Source organism: Xyrauchen texanus, chromosome 28 (genome assembly GCF_025860055.1).
Source record: "Xyrauchen texanus isolate HMW12.3.18 chromosome 28, RBS_HiC_50CHRs, whole genome shotgun sequence".
Classification (NCBI taxonomy): domain Eukaryota; kingdom Metazoa; phylum Chordata; class Actinopteri; order Cypriniformes; family Catostomidae; genus Xyrauchen; species Xyrauchen texanus.
In genome coordinates, this window is record NC_068303.1 from 15,738,138 (window position 1) to 15,766,055 (window position 27,918).

Below are 27,918 nucleotides of genomic sequence, written 5' to 3' on the forward strand. Positions count from 1 at the left end.
AGACCTGACCAACTGAAGCACCCCAGATCATAACACTGCCTCCAGAGGCTTGTACAGTGGACACTTTACATGAAGAGTGCATCACTTCATGCGCTTCCCTTCTTACCCTGACTCGCCAATCTCTTTGGAATAGGGTAAATTTGGACTCTTTAGACCACATAAACTTTTTCCATTGTTCCACAGTCCAATCTTTATGCTAACTAGAAAATGTAAGTATTTTTTTCTGATTAGCCTCATTAACAAGTGGCTTTCTTGTTGCCACACAGCTGTTTAGTCCCAATCCTGTAAGTTCTTGTTGCATTGTGCATGTGGAAATGCTCTTACTTTCACTATTAAACATACTACTGTAGATTTTTATGATGTGACTTCACCAAGCGTTTTAGTGATTTCTGATCACGATCATTCAAGATTATTTTCTGATTACATTTCTTCCGCAGCTGATGGTTCACCACTATCCTTCCAGGTTCTCTTAACGCGTTGGACAGTTCTTAACCCAATTTTAGTGATTTCAGCAATCTCCTTAGTTGTTTTCTTTGCTTGATGCAGGCCAATAATTATCCCCTTCTGAAAATAAGTAACATCTTTTTGATGAACACGGGATCCGTCTTCCGACATGGTTGTTTAAGAAATGAGAAGCTACACACTGAATCAGTTAGGGTTAAAAGTATTGTTGACAGACGAAACATATTAATCACTGCAATAATGATCAAATCATAGGTTCATAAGTATCTGCTTTTTAAAATCCAAATGGCGACTGATTTCAAATTTTTTTTACGTGACCACTGTCATTACCACTGTCCTAAAAGGGCTGTCAATCAATTCATATTTAAATCAAATTAATTAAATGATGTGCTGATAAATTAATAGAATGAATCACAATGAATTTATTTATTAGTAATTTCCTCAAAAAATTTAGTAGGCTATATTAAAATTTTTATATTTATAAACAATCAAAATAATTCATCCATCCATCCATCTTCTAAAGCCACATGTCTTATGTTGGGTCACAGCTGGAGCCTATCCCAGCTGTCTAGAGCCAAAGGCAGGGAAACACCCTGGACAGGTGGCCAGTCCATCACAGAGATGACACACACAGATATACACATTCATACTCTTGCTCTCACCTAAAGGCAATTTAGAATTTCCAATATTTTTATTTTTTTTTTGGACTGTGGGTGAAACCAGAGCACCTGGAGAACATGCAAACACCACACAGAAAGGCCCTGGGAGAGCTGGGACTCAAACCAGGGACCTTCTTGCTGTGAAGCGACAGTGCTCCCCACTGAGCCACTAGGGTAGCACTACCTAGGCCTTTAGTGTGATTCATGCCATTAAGAAAACTGTTTCACAATGAATAAGGCACCCTATGCCTTTGGGCATCATACAAACTGCCATAGTTAACTAACATTTAATTGACATTTAAAATGAAATGACATGAAAGCTAGAACTTGAAACAACACTTAATGCTCAAGCAAGCCTAATTTTAACTGCAGCATGACTGTTTTGTAAAATGAACACCTCCCAAACAGATTTTCAAAAATCATAATTTTTCATATGAATCTACCAAGTAGGTCTATAATACCTGGAAAAAATCTATCAAATAATATTTGCGATTTAAATGTTGCTTGCAATAAATTTTGTTTCGTAAAGGTACACGGTTATGCTGTGTTCCATTCAAGTTGGATGTGGGATAATCCTGCAGTACTTGATATCTCCAACCATAAATGCATTCCATTCCCCGATATTGGGAACTGCAATGCTCCCGTTAGCTTAGCAGGGGTTTGACTCTCATTAGAGATGTCTCCTAGCAACCCAACTGATAAACAATGCTGCAGAGCTAGAATGTGTGCTTCAAATGTACAATTATCAAAAGAGATTACAACATTTATACACCTGTTTCTTCAGGCGTTTGTTAAACAAGCTTTAATATCATGTTATGTGGAAACAAACTCATTTATCGATATTACTTAATAAAGTGAATGTTTATCACTTACTTTATATATCTCACTGAGTGTCTACCTGTTTGTGTGACATCATGCTCCTGCATCTCGGCGAAATCGAAGTTGAGAATTTCTGCTGGAGCCTTCAAATTGTAATTCTGACTTTAAGATGCATTTCATTGCAACTTTCCTTGAAGGAAGTTGTAAAATCCGACATTCCGAGTTGAATGGAACGCAGCACTACTTTTCAAAACTTGATCCGACACTGAATGCTCAGTGTCAGATCAAGCAGCCTAATTTACATTTAGAAAACTCCTGATGTTGCTATAACAATGCAAAAAGCAGTTACCAATTTGCTTGACATCAAATCAGTCTTCCTTTCCTGTTTAATAAATTAAGCAAACATACAGTCATGCATCTTGTGTTTTTAAATCCATAAGGATCTCTTTCTCAACGGTAATACTAGGAGTGATGACAGCCAACTTGTCAGCCAGATCTTGCGCGCTTCGCTTTCAAATTACATCACTTAAGGCTTGATTGCGTCACTAAAGGGCAGCTAAAAGTCCTCGACCGTGACATATCCTAAAGATCACACCCACAAGTACAAATAAATCACTCTGATTGGCTGATTAATCTGACAGTCTGACTTCAGTTGCTCATTCATTTGCACTGTTGAGGGATTCTGAAGAAATTCTGAAGGCCTGATTGGGTGCAGCTCAAATTCACACTCTGCTTTGTGAAACAGTTGTCACACTTTGCTTGTAAGCATCAAAGAATAAATTCCAACTGGATAAACTTTTTGTTATTCTCTATTTGTTTGTAGATTAATTAAGAGTGGAAAGCAATTAAAAATACATAGGCAAAAAGGTGATTGAGAATGAAAGGATAAAAAATATTTATTTATTTGGCATGTTATGCCAACAGAGAAGGCTTTGCTGGCCTTGAGATTTCGCCACTGATTAAACATAGGCCTATTATTGGCCTACTGTAAATAGTAAATCATTTTGCAATTGAGTTTATCAAACTCTCACACGATGCTTTCCATCTGCGCTATTTCAAGTGTACAGATGCGTCAGATGAATGCTCTTGGTTTTTATGAATTTACTTTGGGTTGCGTTGCTTTTCAGAGCCTCATGCCATAAAAGCTGGGCATGATTAATTTAGTTACTTTTTTTTAACCCTTTAATGTAAACATTGGGCCTTTAATGACCTGGGACTTCATTCCACCCCCTGTACTTCATCAATTTTTTGGATATTTTTTTTATGCCCACTCCTCTTTAGTATTGCTTAACCTTTAGGTGTAAGAAAAATGTAATGAAAAAATTGCAAAAAAATATTTTTTTTGGAAATGCTAAATCACCAAAAGAGTATGTCGTAGTTTTTTTTTTGGCACTTTAGACAAAGGGTAATTATCAGTATCCCATATTCGTGTACAAATGCATATTATACATGCTGTTTCTTACTCAAGGTGGCACTTATATGTCATATGATTTACATTTGATACTGCTATTTGATGAAGCAACATGGAAGTAAACTATAGCAAGTGTAACACATGACCAGTATAATTTGCCTATTGTCATTTGGGTGTACTACTGAAATTATACAATATGATGAAATTATGTGATATGTTATATTATATAAGTTCCATCTATTTAAACTCAAAAAGTACCTGAGACATTACCTTAGTGTAATTGTGTCTCATATAATTTTAGTGTGGAAGTATGAATCCGGATCTATATTTGTCATCTCTTTGATATATGAAAAATAAAACATCAAAATGTATTCCATTCTATTATTTTCTAATTGTTTTGAAAATTTGACACTATATGGGCATTATTTACATCCATTTGTGATAGATATAAGTGCTAGGTCTCTAAAGACACATATGTAATAATGTTTGGCAAAACACTTTTGCATTAAAGTGTAATTTTTCATATAACTACTCTCACCAAATTAATGCATGACAGCCAAAACTTTTACAAATTTTCTGTAAGGAGGGAAAAGACAAATGACAAGAATTTGGATCATATTACAATAAATCTTCTACTTTTAAAGGTCATTACCTTGGTCTTTCCCATACGGTTTAAGTACACATAAACTGGCCTACTCTCAGGCCTGCCTCTAGTACAATATACCATTTGGTAGTAGAGGCCATTGACTTTACAGGCTCTAAGAAAAGTCATTTCATGTGGGCAGCTTCTGTAGGAAATTGTTCAGAAAACCTGAGTGAAAGTATTTAAACTCTGCTCTGCAAATTATGCCTGAATGTCTGTGGCTTTGGGCTTTCTTCCCGAATAGCATACTGTCAGACTATATGTGTGTGCATTAAGATGAAGGTGTGTGAATGAATAAGAAAAATAAGACAGAATCCCAGTTTTATTTCAATCCACAACTATTTTGATGGTGATCAAGCCAATTCCCAAATAGTCCAAGTGTGTTTCAATAAGCAGTGTGAATCACAATGAAAGCTTTAGGATTAGAGTCACAATATGATACTATGCTACCATCCAAAGCTGAATTGGAGTGTGTTAGGCTCTGTGTTGAGGAATAGCTAACTATATGTAGCGACGCTACTAACTCAATTACATTTTTCAGTAGCTTGACATTATCTCAGCTGCTTTTAAAACAGAGTAGCTTTTCCAGTAGCAAACTACTTTTTAGTAGTCCAACGATCTGGCAGCATATTTCTGTCCGCTGATCAGAATCAGGCAGCATAGTTATCTTCTTTTGTAATGGCAGATCACAAACAAATATAGTGAATTACCGTCATCTGCTGAGAGCTTATTACAGCTCACTTGGATAAGAAATTGTCATGTTTTCACATTCATTTTTGTTTATTTAATACAAAGATACCTGTATATATTACTCAACCTGCAGAGTTGCGTTCACAATATGTAAGAGCGAACTGCTTCATGGAAATCCTCCAGCAAAACTCACAAGATGATCGGAGATCATTTGCAGCATTCTCATAGACAACATTATTCTTCCAAACAGTTTTCAGTTGAATGAAACGAGTGATAACTCTTTACATGCTCTTGCTCCACGAGACAGGGTCCTGTTGCACGCCTCTGAACAAACAGCAATTCAGACATGATCATGACGGCTTTTCTTTGGACTGTTCTTAAAAATATAATAAAGTGTGTTTCTTAAAGCACGTCTTTTTCACTAACAGAATTTCTTGTCATGTGTCACACGAGACATCTTATATGTCATCCACCTGTTGCGGGTAGATGAGCAAAATTACTCACACTTGAAATACATTTGGATGAGCAGCTCGCAAACTGGATAGAGCCTTGTCGCATTTTGTGGGTGGCGTGTGCTATATCACACCCTGGGTTCACATAAAAATAAAGAACGTTCATAAAATCGCTCATAGAAAATGCTCTTAACAGCCAAGATCAATAGTTATTGGGAAACGAGGCCCAGAACTCCATGAATGTGCATGTCTCGGAGAAGCACTTTAATTGCACTCAGAGCTCACTGTGCACCCATGTCAAATCAGACGCGCAGCATCAGCAGCTTTTTTTTTTAAATGTTCTTCAAAATGTAATCATATTTCATCAAATGCACATCTTTGTATCTAATTTCTTGTAATATATCACTCTGAGAAGTCTTACTGGTCACCTTCCACAGTGGCTGGTATATCAGCAAAATACTCTGCATGAAAAATCTGTATTTGGCGGGTGTTCATTTTAAACCTTGTTCACCAGGAGTAGGTTTTTTTTTTTAAGGAAATCAAAACAGTGTCATTGACTTTGAAATCGCACACACACATATATAAAACTATTTTGGCCAATTTAATCAAGAAAGTCTTCCCTTGTACAAATATAGCAATGATCAATTATCATATGTGAAAAAATAAACCTTCGATTTTGCTTCGCGGTGTGCTAGCTGATTCTAGTCAAGCTTTTTTCAAGTTCAGCATGAATTAACTTGCTAAGACTCACCATAACAGCCTTTCAACATCATGTTCAGTCCATAATTCCAAACCCAAATCCCCATAAGCTATATACCTTGCTATGGAACATTGTTTCTTGTCCAGTTTGAGTTTCAGAATTGGTTATGCTTGGCTCAGAGTTGGTGCTTTGGCTATTGAGCAGGCCAACAGTGATTACAAATGTAATTCTACCAATCACATGTGTAATCAAACAACTCTTTAAAGTACTGAACTTGCAGAAGAGAAATAGGTTTTGCAATTGTCCTAGGAACTTGTATCTGCTCAGATCATCTACAGTACAACACATCACAAACTTCTTGTCATGAGACGAAACTGTTTGGTTTCATACGCTTTGACCAAAATCTAGGGATAGACTTATTACACACTTGATAGCATTATACTATTAATAATTATAGATGGGTCTCAATCAGCTCCCTAATTCACTTAAGTGCATTGGCCAGGGAGTTTTCCATTTCTAGGGTTGTCCCATTTTCAAAATTATTCCAGTGAGCTCGTTTGCTTGTAAAAATTCCCAGAATGCATCTTAAAAGCCACTGAGCATCGGCTGCTCACTATAGTCACAAGAAATGCCATCATGTCGTCTCACATATAGGCATAAGACAAGCGCAAGTATATGTTTATGAAGGCACATTGTAAAGCCTTTTTACCTCTTTAAAAGAGGTATTATCTTTCATTCCTATTGTGCATGCTAGGTAAACCTGCAAAATTTACACAGGTATTCGAATAGTTAAAAGATGAAAAATACTTCTTTTAGCTTAATTTATTTGGTCATTTATATATGTTCTACATGATTTTTCATTATTATTTTTATTTTAATTTCCTGTGTTTAATGTCATGTGTCAGGTCTCCCTGATTAGAATTTCACTCTTAAGTTGTTTGTTTCACTTAATACACAACACTGTAAAAAGCCAGATGTCTTTTGCTTTGATTCAGACAAGTTATATTAACAACTTTAATATTATGACATGCAAGGCTACCCAGGATGCATTGCAGCACCTAAAGTTTTGATAATTTTTGTTCTGATTAAAAGAAAGGACTTTATAAACACCAGCAAATACTGAGCATCCAATAGTTTTAATGAGAGGCACAGAGTTTTCAATAGAAACCTGTGGTGACAACAATCACCATTAAATAAAATATATTTTTTGTTTAAATACTTAAATTAAAAGCTCTTAACATCAGCACACATCTATTAATTAACAGGAAAGACAAAAATAGCAAAAACAGCACAAATAAAGTCAACAAACTTCAAAATAATAATAATCTTACAAAGCTAAACTCATTATTAATTCATGCTACAATGCATGCTGGGAGATGGCAAATCTTAGATTTTTCAGTCAACTTTGTGTAGCGACTTAAAATTTAAAATACGATTGTTAATCCAAATTAAGTATAAGTTGATAGTATCAAAACTCAAATTAAGTTGGCATAAAAATCATAGTCGTGTCAACGCAAAAAAGCTAATTGATACAACTAAACCTCAAAATCATTTTTTACAATGTAGCTTGAATTCTGTAATGCATACAGTAGCGTATGAAAAGAGATTGGTTTTACTGACCTGGGCTCAGTTTTTTGATAATTAGCCAGCAATCCAAGAGCTCCTACTGTTTCATGGTTCCTCTTGTGTGATTGTTTTGGCAGAACTGTGACATCAACTGCTCTGGCTGGAAACATAAGTAAACACCATAAGAATGAGAAAAAAATTATATGCCAACTCTTCATTGTTTTATGAAGGAGGCCCTCAATGGTCCCAAGTTGTTGATTGTAATGCATTTAAACACCAGAATTACAAAATGGCTATGCCCAGCAGGGCTATGTAAGAAAATTTAGTTGTCAGCACCACTGAGACCACTGGGGCCTGAAGCACCACTGAACTTTTCATGTGATTATTGAAAGATCCTATAAATCAAGTAGTACATGTCCACCTGTATAGAAATAGTGTATGTTACATTCTGTGCGACAGAGCTTGGCTAAGTAATGCTAATATTTGTACAGATGTGGTGGTTACAGCCGCATCAACAGTGGGCTGAGAGAGCTGGCAAACACCAGCGTTGCAGTATTAGGTGGTTTTCATGCAGGGCATGTTTGATTCTTCACAGTGCCCCCGCAGCAGGGGTGCCAGATGGCAGAGGCAGGCTAAATACATACAAATTGTGCCGTTGTGATTTAATGTGCTGAGTAACATAATTAAAATCAGTGCGACACACTTTGCAAAAGGCGTGGCCATTGTTGATTTTTCTTCGAGATACGAAATTAAATCCAGCTGTTATATTTACATGTATTATTTTTTTTCTGTCGGAGCACAACCCAAGTCTTCTCCTCCCATCTACCAATGATGTTTGATTCAATTTCCCGCGTCTTCTACATGCTCAAATATCAACAGTGCAACTGGGTTGTAGGTTGTTGCCAGGTTGAGGTCACAAAAGGAAATTTGTATGATGTGTCGATTGTGTGAGTAGGATGCGTTTCATACAAGATCTGGCAACTGGACAAACTTGGAGTAATATATTGAGGTGGTTATTCATATAATGAAGTTTGGTCCATACAAATTATGAGAGTTTCCCGGGAGAAATAACAAAACGGGAGCGGGAGATGGGTGTGAAATATGGGAGACTTCAGGGAAAAACGGGAGTGTTGACAGGTATACTAATCGGACTAAACTGCCAGTGTTAAAGCCCCTTTAGAAAATGGAGCTATGCTAAGAGTGTAGACAAGAGGTTCAAGCATTCATAAGAGCTGAGGGATTCAATATCACTAGGTCTGAAATACTCTAGATGCAGGAGAAATATATATAGATATTTCAAAGTAGTGTGAAATTTTACCTCATGATACTGTCAATATCCTAACTAATAAATTGATATTTTAGTTAAATTTTTCATATTAATATTTTAGGTAAAAACCTCTGTATAGCTAGACTGCAAGGGTTCCCTATCGAGAGGTCTCTCCTATTGCGTAAGTAGCTTACGCTATGGGAAAACTCAGTTTCTCGAGAAATATTGAAGTCTTTATGTAAAACGCATTGCAGCTGCACAGCAGACAGTAATGAGCGAGGCAGCTCGGTCATTGGCTGTGCTGCGGCAACTGCTCAAACCAATGACGGGCGACTCTGAACGCAGCGACCAATGGGCGCAGCGCCTCGCGTTCAGCTCAGAGCCCGCCGAAATTAGCATAGCCAGGCTATATAATGGGCACCCCGTCATACGAGTTCCTTTAGATTTAATCTCCTTCAGCGAAGACCTCCTCTTCGCTGGATCGTTGGAGTCTTTCGCCCGCCGTTGACAAGCCTACAGCAGGACTGCTAAGAGGACGCCGGCGCCTTCAGCCGCCTTCGAAGCCTTCTGCTACGCCATCCGGCGTGCATCACTATATCATTTTTACTAAGCTACTTTGCAAGTGTTCGCCTTTGCGACACTTTTTGTATTTAGTAAAAGAGCAAATTCGAGGCGTTGTTCCAAATGCCTTCGACCTGCGCCTCGTGCAGAGGCCTTCTTCCTGACAGGGACCGTCACATTATCTGCACTCACTGCCTGGGACCTGACCACGCAGAAGCTGCTTTCACTCGAGGCGGATGCCCCGAATGTGACTCCCTGGGCCTCAACGAGCCGCGCGCTCGCTTCGCCGCCTTCGCCGCGAATGAGCCTGCTACCACCGTGCTGCCGTCCCCTCTGTTCGAGCCGTGCAAGAAAAATCGCCGCTCACGGAGGCCGCCAGAGCACGCGGACTTCAGTGACGTCACGCCGGGCCAGTCCCCGCGTGCTTCACCACCACCCGAGAACTCCCCGCCGCCAGTCCAATTCACGCAGACGGACCAGCACCCCTCCAACAGAGCGGTGGGTCTCATCTCGTTCGCCGCACCAGGGGACGACGGTGAAAAGGATGACAGCCTTTCCAATTGGCGCTGCATCCGACGACTGGCCGGGCTCGGCCTTCGACCCCGCGCCGTCGACATTAGCGGACACGAGCACGGGCACCAGCACGGTAAGAGAGTTCGCTGAACGCTTCACTGCAGCGAGCAAAACGTGTAAAACATTACCCAGTCCCCTTACAGGCGGCTGGAAATGTCTGTACAGCAGTCAATGGGCCAGTCACAGAACTCGCTCACCTGCAATCAAACGCCGTTTTAACGGCAACACACAGAAATCACAAGAGTCATATTCTGCCTGTGTCACTAAGGGGTCACGTGTCCACACTAAAGTGCGCACTCCCACATATCAATACTGTCCAAACAGTGCCGAATACTTTCCCAGCTCGAGCTGGACGCCCCATAAATGTAGATTGTGTGCCTATTGTCATGTATGCACCACTACACACAAGCACTGTTCCCACAGTTATAAACACTTCCCCAGTAAAAGCGGGAAATACTATAAATGTAGCGCTCGTGCCTGCTGTCCTGCACGCACCCCTACACACAAACACTATGCATGGCCAAAAACCCCGCCGCTAGCGGGAGGCTTTATGAAAGTGGCGCGCGTGCCTACCACAGTAGATGCACCCCCACCCATAAGCGCTGCCCATACAGTTCCAAACAGATCTCTGGCTCACGCCGCGAGCATCACAGATGCGACGCGCGAGCCAAGAAACTCCCCGCTAAGAGCGGGAAGCTTTATGGAAGTGGCGCGCGTGCCTATTACAATGTATGCACCCCCACCCGTAAACACTGTCGTTTCAAACATTTCTCCGGCTCTTGCTGCGAGCATTACGGAGACAGCGCGCGTGCCTGTAATCTCACACGCACCCCTGCACTCAACAAAGCTGCTCAGCGCGCGCCCGCGCCTCTGAGAGCTGTAAGCTCAGTGTTAGCACATTTTCTGCCTGTGTTGCTAAGGGGTCACGTGTCCACACTAAAGTGCGCATTCCCACAGTTACAAACACTGTATGCATGGCCAAAAACACCCCGCCGCGAGCAGGAGGCTTTATGAAAGTGGCGCGCGTGCCTACTGCAGTAGATGCACCCCCACCCATAAGCGCTGCACATACAGTTTCAAACAGTTCTCTGTCTCATGCCGCAAGCATCACAGATGCGACTCGCGAGCCAAGAAACTCCCTGCTAAGAGCGGGAAGCTTTATGAAAGTGGCGCGCGTGCCTATTACAATGTATGCACCCCCACCTGTAAACACTGTCTACACAGTTTCAAACATTTCTCCAGCTCACGATGCGAGCATTACGGAGATAGCGTGCGTGCCTGTAAGCTCACACGCACCCCTGCACTCGGCACTCAACACGGCTGCTCAGCGCGCACCTGCGCCTCTGGGAGCTGTAAACTCAGTGTTAGCAACAGGGAAATTAGCCGGTGGGGCCCATACGTCACTGCGACACGCCCCCAGCCAACATTCAGCCCATATCTGTGCAAGCAAAAGCCTGCGAAAAAATCCCTGACATGCCAAAATGGGTTTTGAACATAATAAAACACGGTTACTCACTTCAATTCGAACGGACAACATGACAGTAGTTTTGTATATAAATCGCCAGGGTGGACTTAGGTTGAGCTCCCTGCACTCTATGGAGGGCCCTCCATGCATGGCCCCTCAACGGGTTCCCGAGAACCTCCCCAGTGGAGTTTTGAGAACCATCACTGAGGCGCGAGCACCCTTTACGAGGCGCTTATATGCCCAAAAGTGGAAAGTGTTCAGTGACTGGTGTGATACCAAGAGCTTGAACCCCAAATCGTGTGAGATACCAAGTGTACTCGCCTTTTTGCAAGAGCTGCTGGAGGCGGGCCGCACACCCTCCACGCTCAAAGTCTATGTGGCTGCCATAGCGGCTTCGCACAATCCTGATAAAGGACATTCATTAGGGAAAAACGGTCTAATCATTCGTTTCCTAAGAGGCGCTAGGAGGATGAACCCTCCTCGCCCCCCCTCGGTACCGATCTGGGACCTGGCCACGGTCCTGGACGCACTCAAGAGTGCCCCGTTAGAACCTCTCCGAACCGTGCATCTTAAACAGCAAAACTGCGCTCTTGCTGGCGCTCGCTTCAGTCAAGAGAGTGGGCGACCTGCACGCGCTGTCATCAAGCGCTGCTTGCCTGGAATTTGGACCTAACGACTGCAGAGTTGTCCTTAGGCCAAAGCACGGGTATATTCCTAAAGTGCTCTCCACACCCTTCAGAGCGCAGGTGCTATCTCTGGCAGCGCTATCGTCCCCAGCAGACGAAAGTGACGCTAATTTACTCTGCCCCGTCAGGGCGCTCAGAGTATATTTGGAACGTTCTGCCCTGTTCAGACAGACGGAACAATTATTCGTATGCTTTGGCGGCCGCACTAAAGGTCTCGCAGTCTCAAAGCAAAGAATATCGCGCTGGATAGTGGATGCTATAGCGCTAGCTTATGAAGCCAAGGGCCTTCAATGCCCCTTAGGCCAGAGCTCACTCTACGAGGAGCATGGCCTCCTCGTGGTCTTGGTCGAGTGGGATACCCATTTAAGTTATTTGTGCGGCGGCGGGCTGGGCCTCGCCTTCGACATTTATCAGGTTTTATAACCTACAGGTCCCCTCATTGCATTCTAACATTCTATCAGCCTGACTGTAGAATGGACTGGAGTATGTATATGCTGAGCATTATCTCCTCCCTTATAAGGTCCGTCTCTGACTGACTTAAAGGATTTTTTATGCATATCAGCACATAGAAAACTCAGTACATAAGATATGTGCTTGTGTTTGTACTATGAGCGCCCCACCATGGACCACCTTGGAAGGGCGCTCTATACTGTCCCATTATGTAGCTCGCCGTTGGCCGGCTCGTGGAATAATCACTTTTCTTTAAGGCTCAGGCATCTGCCTCTGGCTTTATAGAGCGAAGTCAGCACGCACGGCGTTTTACATGGTGTTCCCATAGCATAAGCTACTTACGCAATAGGAGAGACCTCTCGATAGGGAACGACTCGGTTACTAACGTAACCTCGGTTCCCTGAGAGGAGGGAACGAGTATTGCGAAAGCTGCCGTGTTTGTGCTTGGTCAGTTCGCTTCAGTCGATTGAACCTAAAGGAACTCGTATGACGGGGTGCCCATTATATAGCCTGGCTATGCTAATTTCGGCGGGCTCTGCCTCTGAGCGCGCGAACGCGAGGCGCGCGCCCATTGGTCGCGCGTTCAGAGTCGCCCCGTCATTGGTTCGAGCAGTTGCCGCAGCACAGCCAATGACCGAGCTGCCTCGCTCATTACTGTCTGCTGTGCAGCTGCAATGCGCTTTACATAAAGACTTCAATATTTCTCGAGAAACGGAGTTTTCCCATAGCGTAAGCTACTTACGCAATACTCGTTCGTCTCTCAGGGAACCGAGGTTACGTTAGTAACCGAGTCGTTTTTGTGTACACTGGAACCAAGGTACAGTACACTATTAGATAATTTTTTACTGACTCTATATCTGTGCAAGTAAAACAGGAAGTTCAGCGCTTGTTGTGCAAAGCACCAAAGTGAGCCTGCAACATTTTTGCAAAATTAAATTACATGATTCATTACACAATCACATACTGCGGCAGTTCTGAGGTTGAAATGTCCACCGTGCTGCTCTAAATGGGAGTGTGAGTAAATGTGTTCCTAAACAAATGAGGTTAAGGTTAATGCTCTATCAGGTTTAAAAGAAACATCCTAAACCTTAAACACAAACCTAACTGATAGTGTCATTCACCCAAACGTGAAATGAAGAACAGATAACCTTTTTTTAGGTAACGCTGTATTGGGTTTCAAATACAAAATTGGCTTCCCTACCCTAAATCTTAAAACTTAACCTAACTGATAGTGTTATTAAATGCAAATGTGAGATGAAAAACAGATTAGGTTTTTAGGTTAATGCTCTATTTGGTTTCAAATAATTAAAACTGACATCCCTACCCTAAACCTTATACCTAAACCTATGGAGTTAATTTTGTGCCATAATTAAACAAACAAATGCAGCATTTTGCAAACAAACTCAATCTGCTTTGCAAAGGAAAAACCGACTCGCAAACAAACGCGATCTGCTTTGCAAAGGAAAACTCGACTCGCAAACAAACAGAAAGCAATGTGCAAATACAAAGGTCAATTTGAGTGAAAATGAGCAGAGGAGTATCAAATATGTATAGTGTTTTACAAATATAAATAAACGAGCCAAGATCATATTTTACAAATAAATACAAACCATCCTACAAATTGCTTGTAACCTTTAAACAAATACCAAACCTATTGCATACAAATGCATACCTGTCTGTTACGACTGTGCAGATGGCTTTTTATGAGATCCCTCATCTCGATTTTCTCACAAATGCATCCAGGCAGATTTTCTCACAAATACATCCAGGCAGATTTTCTCACAAATGCATCCAGGCAGATTTTCTCACAAATGCAGTAGATCCTCTTCCAAAACAGTAGATGGCGCTAAGCTATGCGATTAATTTAGAGTTAGTCTCCCGGTATGGAAGCATATGGGTAGCCATATTCAATTTGACATTTAATATGCAAAATGACAATGCAATATGTAAAATGGCAATGCATTCTGTATTTAAATTTACATTTTACATTACCATTCTAGCAACGTTTGGTGCAAAATGAAAATGAAAATGAAATTACATAATTTACATTTGCCACTTCATACACTCGTTTTAATATGCATTATTGAAACGCTTTATAAGTTGCAAAATTAAAATGAAAATGTATTACAGAAATGATTAGATATGTGTAACATGTTCAAGCAAAAACTGTGGCAAAATGATCATTCAAATGTTATTTTTCTTAATTGCATTTACACTCACAGTCAAGAAAAATGCAATTCCGAGCTAGGGGCGTGATCGGCTCGGAATGCATTTTCAATGTGCACATTGAATTTTGCTACATTCATTGCGGGACATTTAATGAAAAAGCAATCGCAAGTGTCTTGACTGTGAGTGTAAATGCAATTAAGAAAAATAACATTTGAATGATCATTTTGCCACAGTTTTTGCTTGAACATGCAAAAAACATCGTAACAGACAGGTATGCATTTGTATGCAATAGGTTTGGTATTTGTTTAAAGGTTACAAGCAATTTGTAGGATGGTTTGTATTTATTTGTAAAATATGATCTTGGCTCGTTTATTTATATTTGTAAAACACTATACATATTTGATACTCCTCTGCTCATTTTCACTCAAATTGAACTTTGTATTTGCACATTGCTTTCTGTTTGTTTGCGAGTCGAGTTTTCCTTTGCAAAGCAGATCGCGTTTGTTTGCAAAATGCTGCATTTGTTTGTTTAATTATGGCACAAAATTAACTCCATATAAACCAAACTGATGGTGTCATTAAACGTAAACGTGAGATGAAAAACAGATGAGGTTTTTTTTTTTTTTTTTTTTTTTAGGGTAATGGGTTTTAAAGAAACAAAACTGTTTGCAGGAGAGGGTCACTTTTGTATAACCAGTAGCACCAAAACAAGCCTCATTTCTATAAAATCCGCTGCTGGAACACAAGGAATACAACTCTACAGTAACACCTCTCAAACTCAATGTGTGCAGTGATAAATCCTGACACTCCAGACTTTGGACTGCGAAATGGACACACACTTGCACATATGAAAGCCATTTCTACAGAGAAACACATCAAGAAAAAATGCTAAATAAAACGACATGAGCTAAATGTGCTGAAATCAGCTGAGAGCTGGTTCCTCCTGGCCCAATCCACAGACGTCTCCTTGAATATTTATCGGTTTAATATGTTGGAGCGTTCTCTGCTCTCCAGATCCCCAACAAATCTGCTATATTTCACATGTTGTTTTTGCTCCCACCTTGGCGCATCTCTCTCTCTCTCTCTCTCTCTCTCTCTCTCTCTCTCTCTCTCTCTCTCTAGCTTTATGATTTGCCATTGTATATAAGAACTGACTAATTCAGTCCTGAGCATTAAGTAGAAAGTAATTATCAAAAAACCTGCATCTTGCCTCTTCTTATTTGTGCACTATTCAGTTTTGTCCCCTCCAATGATTTCTTCTTCCAGATTCATCTTACACATATTATACTGCGGCTTTTGAATCTTCACCTGTAATCAAATGAAATGTGTGTAGTCTTAGTGGAGGCACATGCATAGAAGTGTATTTTTGTTCTGTATCATGGTCAAATTCACATGGAGCTTTTGATTAGCTCCAGGTGTGAATCTTGTGGCCCAATCAGAGAGGGGAAGTCTGGAAGTGTTAACAGCTGTGGATCCAGCTGGCACTACCTAGGATGACAGAAAAAAACTGAATTTCATCGAGAAAAAGCCACAGCAAAGTACAGTTGTAGCTTTTAATATCTGCCACTACGAGTATGTGTAGATTGCATACATTCTTAGAATAGAGAAAAATGAAAAACAACACAAATGTATTGTTTATTAAATTGTTATTTTCATAAGAGTCCATGTATGTTTTCGAATCCTTATAGTACAAATTGTAATACAACTGAAAAATGTGAAAGCAAATTTGATATACACAATGACCCCAAAGAGTATTTGGACACTTTCTAGTTGTTAAACATTGGTGGAACATGCTCACAGTTAATGTGATGAACTACACCTTTAGTTACTCTGCTTGGACAACTGTGTAAACTTGAGGGGAATTGACTTCATACATACTCTATAAATCATACAGCCTAGAGTCATTTCAAAAATGTCTCAGAAAAGTGAGTAAAGTTCTCAGAGAAGCTCTTGCATCATTTGTTTGCAGAGTCTTCTTGGTTTACTATTTTGTTATCTAATGTAATTACATTCAAGCATATTTAAATGGGACTTAAGTTTCCACGTTAAACAACCAGCAGCTCAATTATTTTTAAACTCATATCCTTTCCCTTTCTCCTCTTCCCTTATAACCTCACAACCTCCTGCTCTCAGCTCCATATGTAAACTACATCAGTAAGGATCCTGGAGCTCCCTGCTCGCTGACAGAGGCACTGGAATACCTGCAAGTGGATGTCTTGGCAGACTTGATGGAGAAGGACCAGCAGTCATCCAATCAAAAGCAGCCACCCAAGAACAAGCCCCATAATGTCACTGTGGTTGCTATGGAGGGCTGTCACTCCTTTGTTATTTTAGACTGGGCACGCCCACTTCAAGATGACATGGTGTCAGGTGAGTGAGATGTTTAACAGACCTATACTACTGCTACTACAATGAATAGAACAGAACAAGTTATACTGTGTGTACATCCAGTTATGGGGAAAATAATTTAAGGAGATATTCAATGGCTTCCTCTATAACTTTTCCAATAATGAGTTACGCTAAATGGACAGCATTTGTGGAATAATATTGATTACCACAAAAAAATATTTTGACTTGCCCCTCATTTTCTTAAAAAAAGAAGGGAAAAAAGTAAAAGCAAAAATCTGGTTTACAGTGAGGCACCTAGAATGGAAGTGAATAAGGCCAATCCATAAACTTTAAAATACTCACTGTTTCAAAAGTATAGACACAAGCAGGGTTGGGGAGTAACAGAAATACATATTTAAAATACAAATATAAGCAACTGTATTCCACTACAGTTACAATTTAAATCATTGGTATTTAGAATACAGTTACATTCAAAAAGTATTTTGATTATTTTATTTTCATTATACATATAAATGATGCGATCCAATGTGAAACTCTTTCTTATGATGTGTCACATTCATTCGAGCAAGTAAAGGAGCAAATAAAAATAAGACTTGTGTAAATTGTTAGCTTTACACTAAGCTAAAAATTCTATTTCTAGCCATTTTACATGCACATGTTACCAGGCACAATCATATCTTTTATCAAGAAAATTAATGTATAAACAACACTGCATAAGATATTTAAGTTTTTCAGATAATATATTTTTAACTTACTGAGTTTTTATAGTCAAAACAAGAAAAAAAAAACTCTACCAGTGCTGAAGTAATCCAAAGTAGTTAGAATACGTTATTGACCTTGAGTAATCCAACAAAATATGTTACAAATTACATTTTAAAGCATGTATTCTGTATTGGGAGTAACCCTCCCATCCTTGGCCACAAGACATAAACTATATGCCTGTTATATGATTTTAGTGTGATAAAATCCCTTACTAACTTTTTCTGTGCCATGACAATGTAATGTCAACAAACCCTAAATCCATAAAATTATGATTTACAGCTCAAATAATAAATGAGTTTTAACAGAAGAATTAATGTAAGTGCTTTTATAAAATATCAAGCTTCACATTTCATGCAAAATATTCATATATCCTCCAAAAATTGGCCCCATTCACTTCCATTGTTAGCGTCTTACATAACTTTGTTTTTTGCTTTTTATAAAGAAAAGGAGCGATGAGTCAAAACAATATTTTATGGTAAACAACATTATGTCTCAAATGCTGTTGATTGAGCTAAGCTTCTATTGAATCAGACATATTGCTTTTATAGTTATTTTGATAACATTAGTAACATTTCTGCAAAAATTATCAATTTTTATTTGAAACCCCAAAATCCTTTTGCATTTGCAATATGACAAAAGCTGCTGTTAGTCTGAAAGTTTCACCACAGTGTTTGCTAGATGCAGTTTTATATTAGATACCTTTATATATTACAAAATTATCTAGAGCACTCATAATCGCAACCTGGTCTCATGTATCACGTTACTATACCTGCATTTTTGCAAAATTATTTTTACATTGCTTGTTGTATGTATTACGACAGTTTCCTGGTGAAATGAACAGTAGAGGTGCTATAAAAAAAATGTTTTTGCCCTTTTCACACAAATCACGAGTAAAACAGTAGATTTTTATTTCATAAACACATTTTACCATGTCCCTCATATTATGCTACTTTATCTTATGACATCAAAACACTACTATTGTGCATGACATGTAATTTGATACATTTTAATGTTTGCATTGCACAACTACTTTACAAGCTTGTTCAAGGACGATCAAACTGCATGGTAGGTCAACTGATTGACACGTGAGCCAAATTGTAGCCAAAAGGATCACAAAATTGCATTTTTCATCTATCATTTTCTTTTTTGACACTATCGTTTTGGTTTATGATTTACGATAGGAACTGTTTTTTTTTTTTGTTTTTTACTCAATAGACCATTAACCTTTAAGAAATGTAACTCTCTTTTAGCATCACGCAGTGGACATTTCACCTCCGAACTTCAGCAATCTCTGTGAGGAACCACGTAAACATTATTTTGCAAAAATGTCCCACCAATCATGTAATTGTCATATGATCTGGCTGCATACAGTTTTTGTCAGAGAGCGGACTTAAGACTCACAACTTGGACTAAAATCAAATTTGAATCACAATTTTGCATGCAGTTTCACAAAAAGAAAGCTAATCATGTCTGGGCTTGTTTGATAGTAAAACTGAAGAATATATTTACAACCTAAATCATTAAATCAGCCAAAATCACAGACACATTGACATTGCAATTAGATAATCAACTACAAAATGCTAACTGGCAGCTGTTAAACATTTAATTTGTTTTCAGTGCTGTAGCTAACTAGCTAGATTTCTTGGATATATCTTTAATTAATTAACCATTTCAATTATAAATCATAATGAAAATCCAACGTAGCTATACTGCCTACTGGTTACTACACAGCAGGACATGCTGTCTACTGTATTGTGTTATTTTTGAAAGTAATGTACAAATACAGTATGCAAAATACATCTGTTTAAAATGGAGCTTGCTATCCTACTATCTGCCTTGTTCCAGTAGAAATGAAATCTGGGTTTCATTTTAATGTGCGCTTTCAAACACAAAGCTATATATATCATTGTTCTAACTTATTGACCTTGAGAGTTTCATCCCAATTTACAAATATACACAGAGGCAATTCCCACAGCCGTTGTTAGTGTCATGATGTAATGTTTGGATGTTAGGTTAAATGCAGGGGAATCCCTGCCGACAGACAACTGATAAAGTCCTCGTGAAAAATAATGCTTATGATAAATAAAGTCCAGATGCTCATGAATAAAATTTTACTTGACATTCCCGAATAACTGCAGTTTCTTAAACTGTAATAGAAGTTCAGAGGTGGATACACTGTGGGCAGTAGTAGCCAAGCTAGTAAGCACTGGCTGTTTACAAATTTTGCTGAATGTAGTAGGCCTATACTGTTAAAAGTGGTAAATTGCAATTGTTACCTTAAAGGGATAGTTCACCCAAAAATAAAAATTCTCTCATCATTTACCCACCCTACTGCCATCTAAGATGTGTATGACTTTAAAAATGTGTATGACTGCAACAATATCTCAAGAATAGCTCACGGGGGCCTGGGTAGCTCACTGTTTGTTGACGCTGACTACCACCCCTGGAGTCACGAGTTTGAATCCAGGGTGTGCTGAGTAACTCTAGCCAGGTCTACTAAGCAACCAAATTGGCCCGGTTGTTAGAGAGGGTAGAGTCACATGGGGTAATTTACCCGTGGTCGCAATTAGTGGTTCTCGCTCTCAATGAGGCACGTGGTAAGTTGCGGAAGTAAACTTAGGTTAGGTAAGTGCGTGGATTGGGGTGAATAGCATGAGGCTCCACATGCTATGAATCTCTGCGGTGTCATGCACTGCAAGCCACATGACAAAATGCGCAGGCTGACTATCTCAGAAGCAGAGACAACTGAGACTTGTCCTCTGCCACCCGGATTGAGGTGAGTAACCGCAACAACACGAGGACCTAGTAAGCAGTGGGAATTGGGTATGCCAAATTGAGGAGAAAAGGGGATAAAAAGAAAAAAGAAAAGAAAATCTCAGCTCTGTACATGGGTATTGATTTGGGTTGAACATTGGGTGAAGCATTTACTTGTTTCCAAAAATCATGGTATAAATATTGGGGGGGGGGGGTACTTCCTTGATTTGATTATTGGGGTTACCTCACCCATCCCCCCTGGAATCTACACGCCTGGCTCTGTAGGTCCATACAAAGCAAGTGAATGGAGATCAGCACTTTGAAGCTCCAAAAGGAGATTAAGTCAGCATAAAAGAAATCCATGAAACTCCACTGGTTTAATCAATGTTTTCTGAAGCGATTCAGTTGGTTTTGGGTGAGAACCGACAAAAATATAATTCCTTTTTCACTGTACATCTTGCCATTGCACTCTACAGGCATGATCATGAATTTCATATACTGTAGCTCTGCTTCTGTACTGTCTTTCTCTTTTTAATGTCATATTAAATAATGAAAAATACACACACATGCTGTATATACTGTACATCCAGCTGTCTTGGCATGAGTTTAGTCTTTCCATGACATAATACAGAACTTGGATTATATTAAGGAATCCCTGCAATGGAGCATCATCTGTAACAGCTTTTTGACCAGACATACATCAGAATACACATATTATTTAAGTCTCACATTTAGTGTATACTTCTCTGTTACTCTGCTCTTTTATAGGCTACATGGTGCACAGTGCCTCCTATGACGACGTCCTGAATAACAGGTGGTCAAGCAAATCCTTAAGTGGAACACACCTTCCTGTTGAAAACCTCAAGCCTAATTCCAGGTGCGATCCAGCATATTCTCCTAGAAGACATGCACTTATACCAAAATATACCCCAGAGTTTTCATCAACAAATACTCCAATGTATCACTAACACTAACATGCTGTGTCTGAGTGGTGTCTTTGATGACATGTTTGTACAGTTATTGCACATTTCTACATCTGTGATCGATAGTCAACAATGACCCATCAAACTGTCTACAAAGCAGTTGTGCTTTTAGAGTTTTGATGTAAAAGCCCAGTTACAAAGGAATCAATAGAAATAGTGCTTTTGGGAGCAATCCTAAATCATGCTTAATCCATGAAACGACAAAAAAAATGACATGCTAGTAAACTATATGTGAGGGTTGCTGGTACACAAATAACTGATCTTATGAAGTTTAATTTGTCAAACATGTGACAGATGAAGTCATGGGAGCTGTGGACTAATAAATCATTGGTTTTGACCAAAACATTTTTAGCAGTTGTTGCACTTCAATAGATTCATATTGTATAGTAATATCATGTAAAAGAGTACAATGTGTTAATCTATTGGTAAAGTTTTCATTTGGCCCCGGACCAAGGACCCGGGTTCAAATATCGACTTAAGATACACTTTTTTCAATAATCTAAGCAAAATTGCAAATAAATTTGTCATCACTTATGGAAAAGAGGAGCTTTGACATTTTGATAGTAATGTGATAAGTAACACTTTACAATAAAGTTCTATTTGTTAACATTAGTAAATGCATTAGATGTCATGAACTAACAATGAACAATATTTATAAATGGCATTTATTCATGTTGATTATTGTTCATTTATAAAAATACAGTTGTTCATTGTTAGTTCGTGTAAGTTCATAATGCATTAACTATATTGTTAACATATCCAACATTTATTGTTAAAAATGTTATTAGTATATGCTGAATTAACATTACCAAGAAAATATAAGTGCTGTAAATGTATTGTTCATAGTTATTTCATGTTAACTAATTTGGTTAACCAATGTTAATGAATGTAGCCATATTGTAAAGTGCTGCTGTGTGTTCTTTTGTGTTCCTTGGATAGTTGATGATCAAATTTTTAGTTTAAAGCAAATTATCTGCGGATGGAGCAACTGGATTTGATGGACCAAATTTAGACATCTCATTGTGTGATTTCTGCCATAGCATTTTAGACAAACTTTTTACATACAATTATCGTGCAACTTAATTATCAAAAGTGAAATTATTTATTTTAGAAGTTGCATTCAAAATTGCATGGCTTAAAAAGCTGAAGGGGCACGTGCCCGCTCAGTTTGTTTGGCATGACACTTCTGGCTTTGACCATGCACAATTATATAATTGAGGTATTATTAAACAGTGAAAATCTGTCTATGTATTTCTCCTTCTGTCACCCTCTAAAAATTACAGAGGCACCAGCAAGTTTGCTTTTCATTAACTTAGGAGGAATAAGATCGTTTTATAAGAGCTAAAGAAACTGCTATTTTACACTGTGGAAACTAGCTCATGTGGAACATGTGTTCTAAGAGAGGGTCTCAGTGGACTCATCAGAGCCTGCCAGCCTTTGGTCCAGAACAAATTTCAAACACATTCACTGAGCTGTATCATGCCTACTGTCATGAAGTTACACAGAAACACTGTAGACCGCTGCTCTCATGAACCACTATAAAAACTTTGCCTGTCAATCAATGCAACCCCTACCAACATACTGTATCTTAGGTAGTAGTATTTATGTACTGTCTGGAATTTTTCCACAGATGTGGAGTATCATCTGCATATCGAACCCATTTAAACCGTCTTTCTTCACAAGGCAGCATTCCTTCATATTATAGGTGCTTTATGGCACATATGATTTACTCATGCATGCCTAAATACATGCAGATGTGTGCAAGAGTCCAGGTTTGATTGACATTTGTTGTGTATACTTTCCCAGACAGGAAGAAGCACTCTTTGCACCATTACCTTGAAAAAACACTTGAATGCGTATGCACTCATTAGAGATGTCAAGAGTTCAGTTGGTTCATAAGTGTGGAATGTGAGAATAAAGTTATTTTCATTGTCTTCGGGCATTCATTTAGAAGCCACTGTTATTATAGACTCTCAGCTGAGCTCAGTGACTGGCACTTCATAATTCAGCTATGAAGTGTTGATTAAGTTTTGTTAATAATTTGTTATCACTTTCAGCTATCTTTACAACTTTTCTAGGTAAAAAGTGTTCCCTTTTCTGATAAATACTTTTATGGGGAATAACAATTCCTTTTAAGTCAAAGCAACAATGACGAACCACTTGGATGCCAAGTTAAGACTGAGTTTTCATCCATTTCATCAAAAGAACAAGGAAAAAACACACACATACACATAAACTAGCTTACAAACACACACATCATCAAAGATATATGGTCAAAAGGACCAGGAAAAATGATGAGCACAAACACACACACAAACATCCTTGTTGAAAAATTGCAACCCCCTCAGCCTCCCTCTGCTGGTCTGAATGTAATCATCCATTGTCTCTTTATTTTGGTCAGAGTTTCCACGTGGCTGAGCTAACTTGATCCAGTAGTACTGATTTTATGTCATTAAACAGGTCCTGAGTTAAACCAAGTGAAGCATAAGCTTACTGAACAGTCTCTCAGAGGGAGTTCATCATAGTTCTCTTTTTTAATTTCTTTACTTGTCTTATGTATCCTCTGAGGATAAAGACATGCCAAAGTCAGGATCTAAGTGGCTGCGGTCTCATATTTGTCTGAATAAGGGTTTTGTCAGATTGAAAATTCCTTTTTGATGAGTTATTCTCATGCTCAATCTCTCCTACACGCAAACTCATCTCGTCATTACTCTGTGTTAGCCTTAGAGGCACACAGATATAATTCTACATCATGCAACGCACATTCTCACTGTGCCCTTCCCTTTCATTTCATTTACCTTTTCTTTTCTTTTCCTTCCTTTTTCCCTTTCTTTTCCATCCCTTTTTCCTTCCCTTCTCTTCCCTTCCCTTCACCTTTCCTTTCCTTGCTTTTCCTCTTCTTCTATTTTCCTTTCCATTTCCTTTCCTTTTTGCTTTGCTTTGCTTTTCCTTCTTTTTCCTTTCCCTTCCCTTCACTTTTCCTTTCCCTTTTCTTTTTTCTTCCTTTCTTTTTTCACTGTGCCCTTTCCTTCACTTTTCCTTTTTGTTACTTTTTCCTTTCCCTTCCCTTTTTCTTCAATTTCCATTGCTTTTCATTTTCTTTCTCTCTTTCTCTTTTTCATTCCCTTTCCTTTCCCTTCCCTTCCCTTCCCTTTCCTTTCTTTCCTTTCTATCCTTATGTTCCTCCCTGTAATAATAAATTAAAAAGTAACTAACTGGAACTTACTGTTGTTTAATAAAAAAAATAATAGATTTTATACTTCTGTGTTTTTACTTTTTATTTCTAGGTATTACTTCAAAGTTCAAGCAAAAAACATCTTTGGGTTGGGGCCACTTAGTGAAACTTTAACATATGTAACAGAGTCAGGTGAGTCTTCTTTTATTTGAACCCTCATTAAGAATGTTGGATTCACAAAAATCTCATACCTCAAATTAAATATTTGATTTATTTTATAGATGACCCCCTTCTCATAGAGAGACCCCCAGGTATGAATTGTTTTGTTGTTGTAATTTTTATTTTTATTTGTATAGCGCTTTTCAAAATACGCATTGCTTCAAAGCAGCTTTATAGAAAATCATACTGTAATGTCTTAAATACCTAGATAATTAATACTTGGATACATTGCATTGCAGAAGACACAATATTCCTGTATGTTTAGAGCCCCTTACAAAGTAGCATTTCCCCTGCTGAAAAGACCAACACGTGATGCTGGTATATTGGTGTCCCCACCAGGTTTCTTAACTAGCTTAACTCACAAGTCTTATTTTATCAGAAACATCATACTGATTGACCAGCTTCTCCAGTTAGGCTTTGCAAGGGAATAGCATAGCTATGCTTGTCCACCAGCTAGACCAACACCAAATCAGCATGGAAATTCATGTTGGTCTTTTTAGCAGGATCATGGATTTTATATTTCCCTACAATCCCTAAGTATTTTTAACAAACTCACTGACTCTTATTCCCTCTTTAGGTGGGGAGCCTATCTGGATCCCATTCTCATTTAGGTTTAACCCTGCCCACAGCTCCTGTAAAGGAAGTCAGTTTGTCAAGCGCACCTGGTATAAGAAGTTTGTAGGTGTTGTCCTCTGCAACTCATTGCGTTATAAGATCTTCATGGGAGATGGACTGAGAGGTATTGATATTTATCTCTCTCTTGACTAATACTATTTATCAGTGTTTTCTTTTAATTGTCTCCATCAAATTGCACAACTTCAAATATAATGCTACATTATTCCACTGTGTCAGTAATCTGAAGCAACCTATTTTTGTATTGCTGGCCTTAAGCCTAAGAAAGTTTCCATCCAAACCACAGTTTCCCTCAGCTAAATACAATGCACTGTCTGTGGTTTGGGTCTTGGGAAATACTCAAGCTAGGACTGTTTTCCACCATTTCAGAAACATTCTTCAGCATTGCTGATACATTTGGCCATGGAGAGGACCACTGCCAGTTTGTGGACTCATATTTAGATGGAAGGACAGGACCACACAATCTCTCCCTCTTCCTACCCACAGCTCAAGGTAATTAAATGATTTGCAAATGTGATACTGTCATGATTTGCTACTTGCTAGTTGGTTGCAGGTGGTATTAGGAGGCGATACATTCTCATTTTAGAAAATACTTGATTGGACTAAAATTTGCGTAGTGCTAAGATAAGTCAATTTAAGTCAGAAGCCATTATCACCCTGCAGCTCTTGCCTGGTTGCCCACTAAGCTGGGCTGAGCCTGGCCAGTACCTGGATGGGAGACCTCCTGGGGAAACCTAAGGTTGCTCCTGGAAGAGGTAGGAAGGGAGGCCAGCAGGGGTGCTCACCTTGTGGTCTGTGTGGGTCTTAATGCCCCAGTATAGTGACAGGGACACTATACTCTAAAAAGGCACTGTCATTTGGATGAGACTTTAGACCGATCTCCTGACTCTCAGTGGTCATTAAAAATCCCAGGGCACTTCTTGTAAAGAGTAGGGGTGTACCATGATTTCTGGGCCAATTTCCCCCATTGGCCCTTATCTATCATGACCCCCTAATAATACCCATCCCTGAATTGGCTACATCACTCTACTCTCTATCAATAACTGGTGTGTGGTTAGCGTACTGGCACACTATGGCTGATTTCGCATCATCCAGGTGGATGCTGCACACTGGTGGTGGTTGAGAAGATTCCCCTTATACTATGTAAAGCACCTTGAGTGCCTATAAATGTAAGGAATTATTATTATTGCTTTATATTTTAAATGTGCATATCTGCATAAGGTTAATTTTGTAACACAAGCATGATGGCTTCAAAGCTAATTGATATGAACTAAAAACCCCAAAACTACAGTTTTGATTTCCTGGGGTCTTTAAGAGACTTTGATTGCATCAAGGTCTAAAGAGTTTAAAGTCAAGGAGTAGAGATGCCAACCTGAGGTTTTGTTTAAGTGCCAATTGGCCAAAATCAATCTCAGAAAGTTTAGTGTCTTATCGGTTTAGATGGAATATTTCATTTTTTTCATCTTTCATATACAATTAAAATCAAATTGGCCATTTTGTTTATTGGATCCTCTTCCCCTTCGTACTTCAAGTAAAGTGGATGTCAAATAGCCTCTTAATAAATGTCTCTTAGTGGACAAAAACTGTGTAGGACATCTTTAAAAAGCAAGATATCTATGCTGGCATTCAATCACCACTGTAAAAAGATACCTTTTGTGTATTTCAGGTTATTATCGTTCGGATAGACAAGAGCCAGTTAATTTTGGTGCCATCGGCAGAAACACACCATTTCCTTTCGTAGGATGGTATGAGTGTGGAGTTCCAATCCCCGGCAAGTGGTAATGGGAAAAAATCCAAAAGGACAATTCCTCAGGCAATATGTTCTCCCCTTTATTTATCAGCCATTCACAGAGGTGAACTATTTCTCACCATGTCAACAAAACCTAAATCATATAGCAACAGCTTCTGATCAAAGGAATATAGTACTTTGAGTAACACTAATATTTCTACATATTCGATATCAAGCACTTTTTTTTTTTAAATAAGTCTGTATATGAGGAAATTGCAGCATGTGTATTGAGTTTATTAACAGTGGTTTTGTTTTTGTTGTTGTTTTTTTTTATGTGTTCAGTCATTCCAGTTGTTTCACATTCAATTCCGTACCAGAATATTTATCTTACAGTAACTTCAAAGAAACACAGTAGGCTACTTAAATATCAAAGCACAAAATGTAATTACAAATACATTTGTGTGAATCTACACAACTTAAAGATGATATATGCAATGATGTAACAAATTTTCTGTGAGTTATGTGTGCTGTTGTTTTATAATTCTTTTATAGTTTTTTATTTTGTTTGTTTGTTTGTTTGTTTTTACCAAAGGTTGTCATGGAAGTATTGCCCATATTAGGGCAGATGAAAAAAACAAACAATTTTATTTACTCAGGAATGGTTACAATTTGAATAAAGGTGCTATAGAGAGAATTTTTAATTTACCTCTTTCTCTGCTATTAACACAATTAAACTTTATT

At 38.8% G+C, this 27,918-nt stretch overlaps 1 protein-coding gene across 2 annotated transcripts in view; it reads left to right on the forward strand.

Annotated features, from left to right (window-relative positions):
- LOC127622469 (fibronectin type III domain-containing protein 1-like) overlaps window positions 1-27,878 on the forward strand; it is a 58,434-nt gene extending 30,556 nt beyond the window's left edge. For both annotated transcript variants that reach the window (XM_052096572.1, XM_052096573.1), the window contains 7 exons: window positions 16,707-16,943; window positions 21,207-21,315; window positions 24,709-24,788; window positions 24,878-24,907; window positions 25,393-25,554; window positions 25,818-25,940; window positions 27,115-27,878. In XM_052096572.1, the coding sequence (XP_051952532.1) occupies window positions 16,707-16,943; window positions 21,207-21,315; window positions 24,709-24,788; window positions 24,878-24,907; window positions 25,393-25,554; window positions 25,818-25,940; window positions 27,115-27,230 (857 nt within the window). In that variant the 3' untranslated portion in view covers window positions 27,231-27,878. The remainder of the gene's footprint in view (window positions 1-16,706; window positions 16,944-21,206; window positions 21,316-24,708; window positions 24,789-24,877; window positions 24,908-25,392; window positions 25,555-25,817; window positions 25,941-27,114) is intronic.
- The last annotated feature ends 40 nt before the right edge of the window (window positions 27,879-27,918 follow it).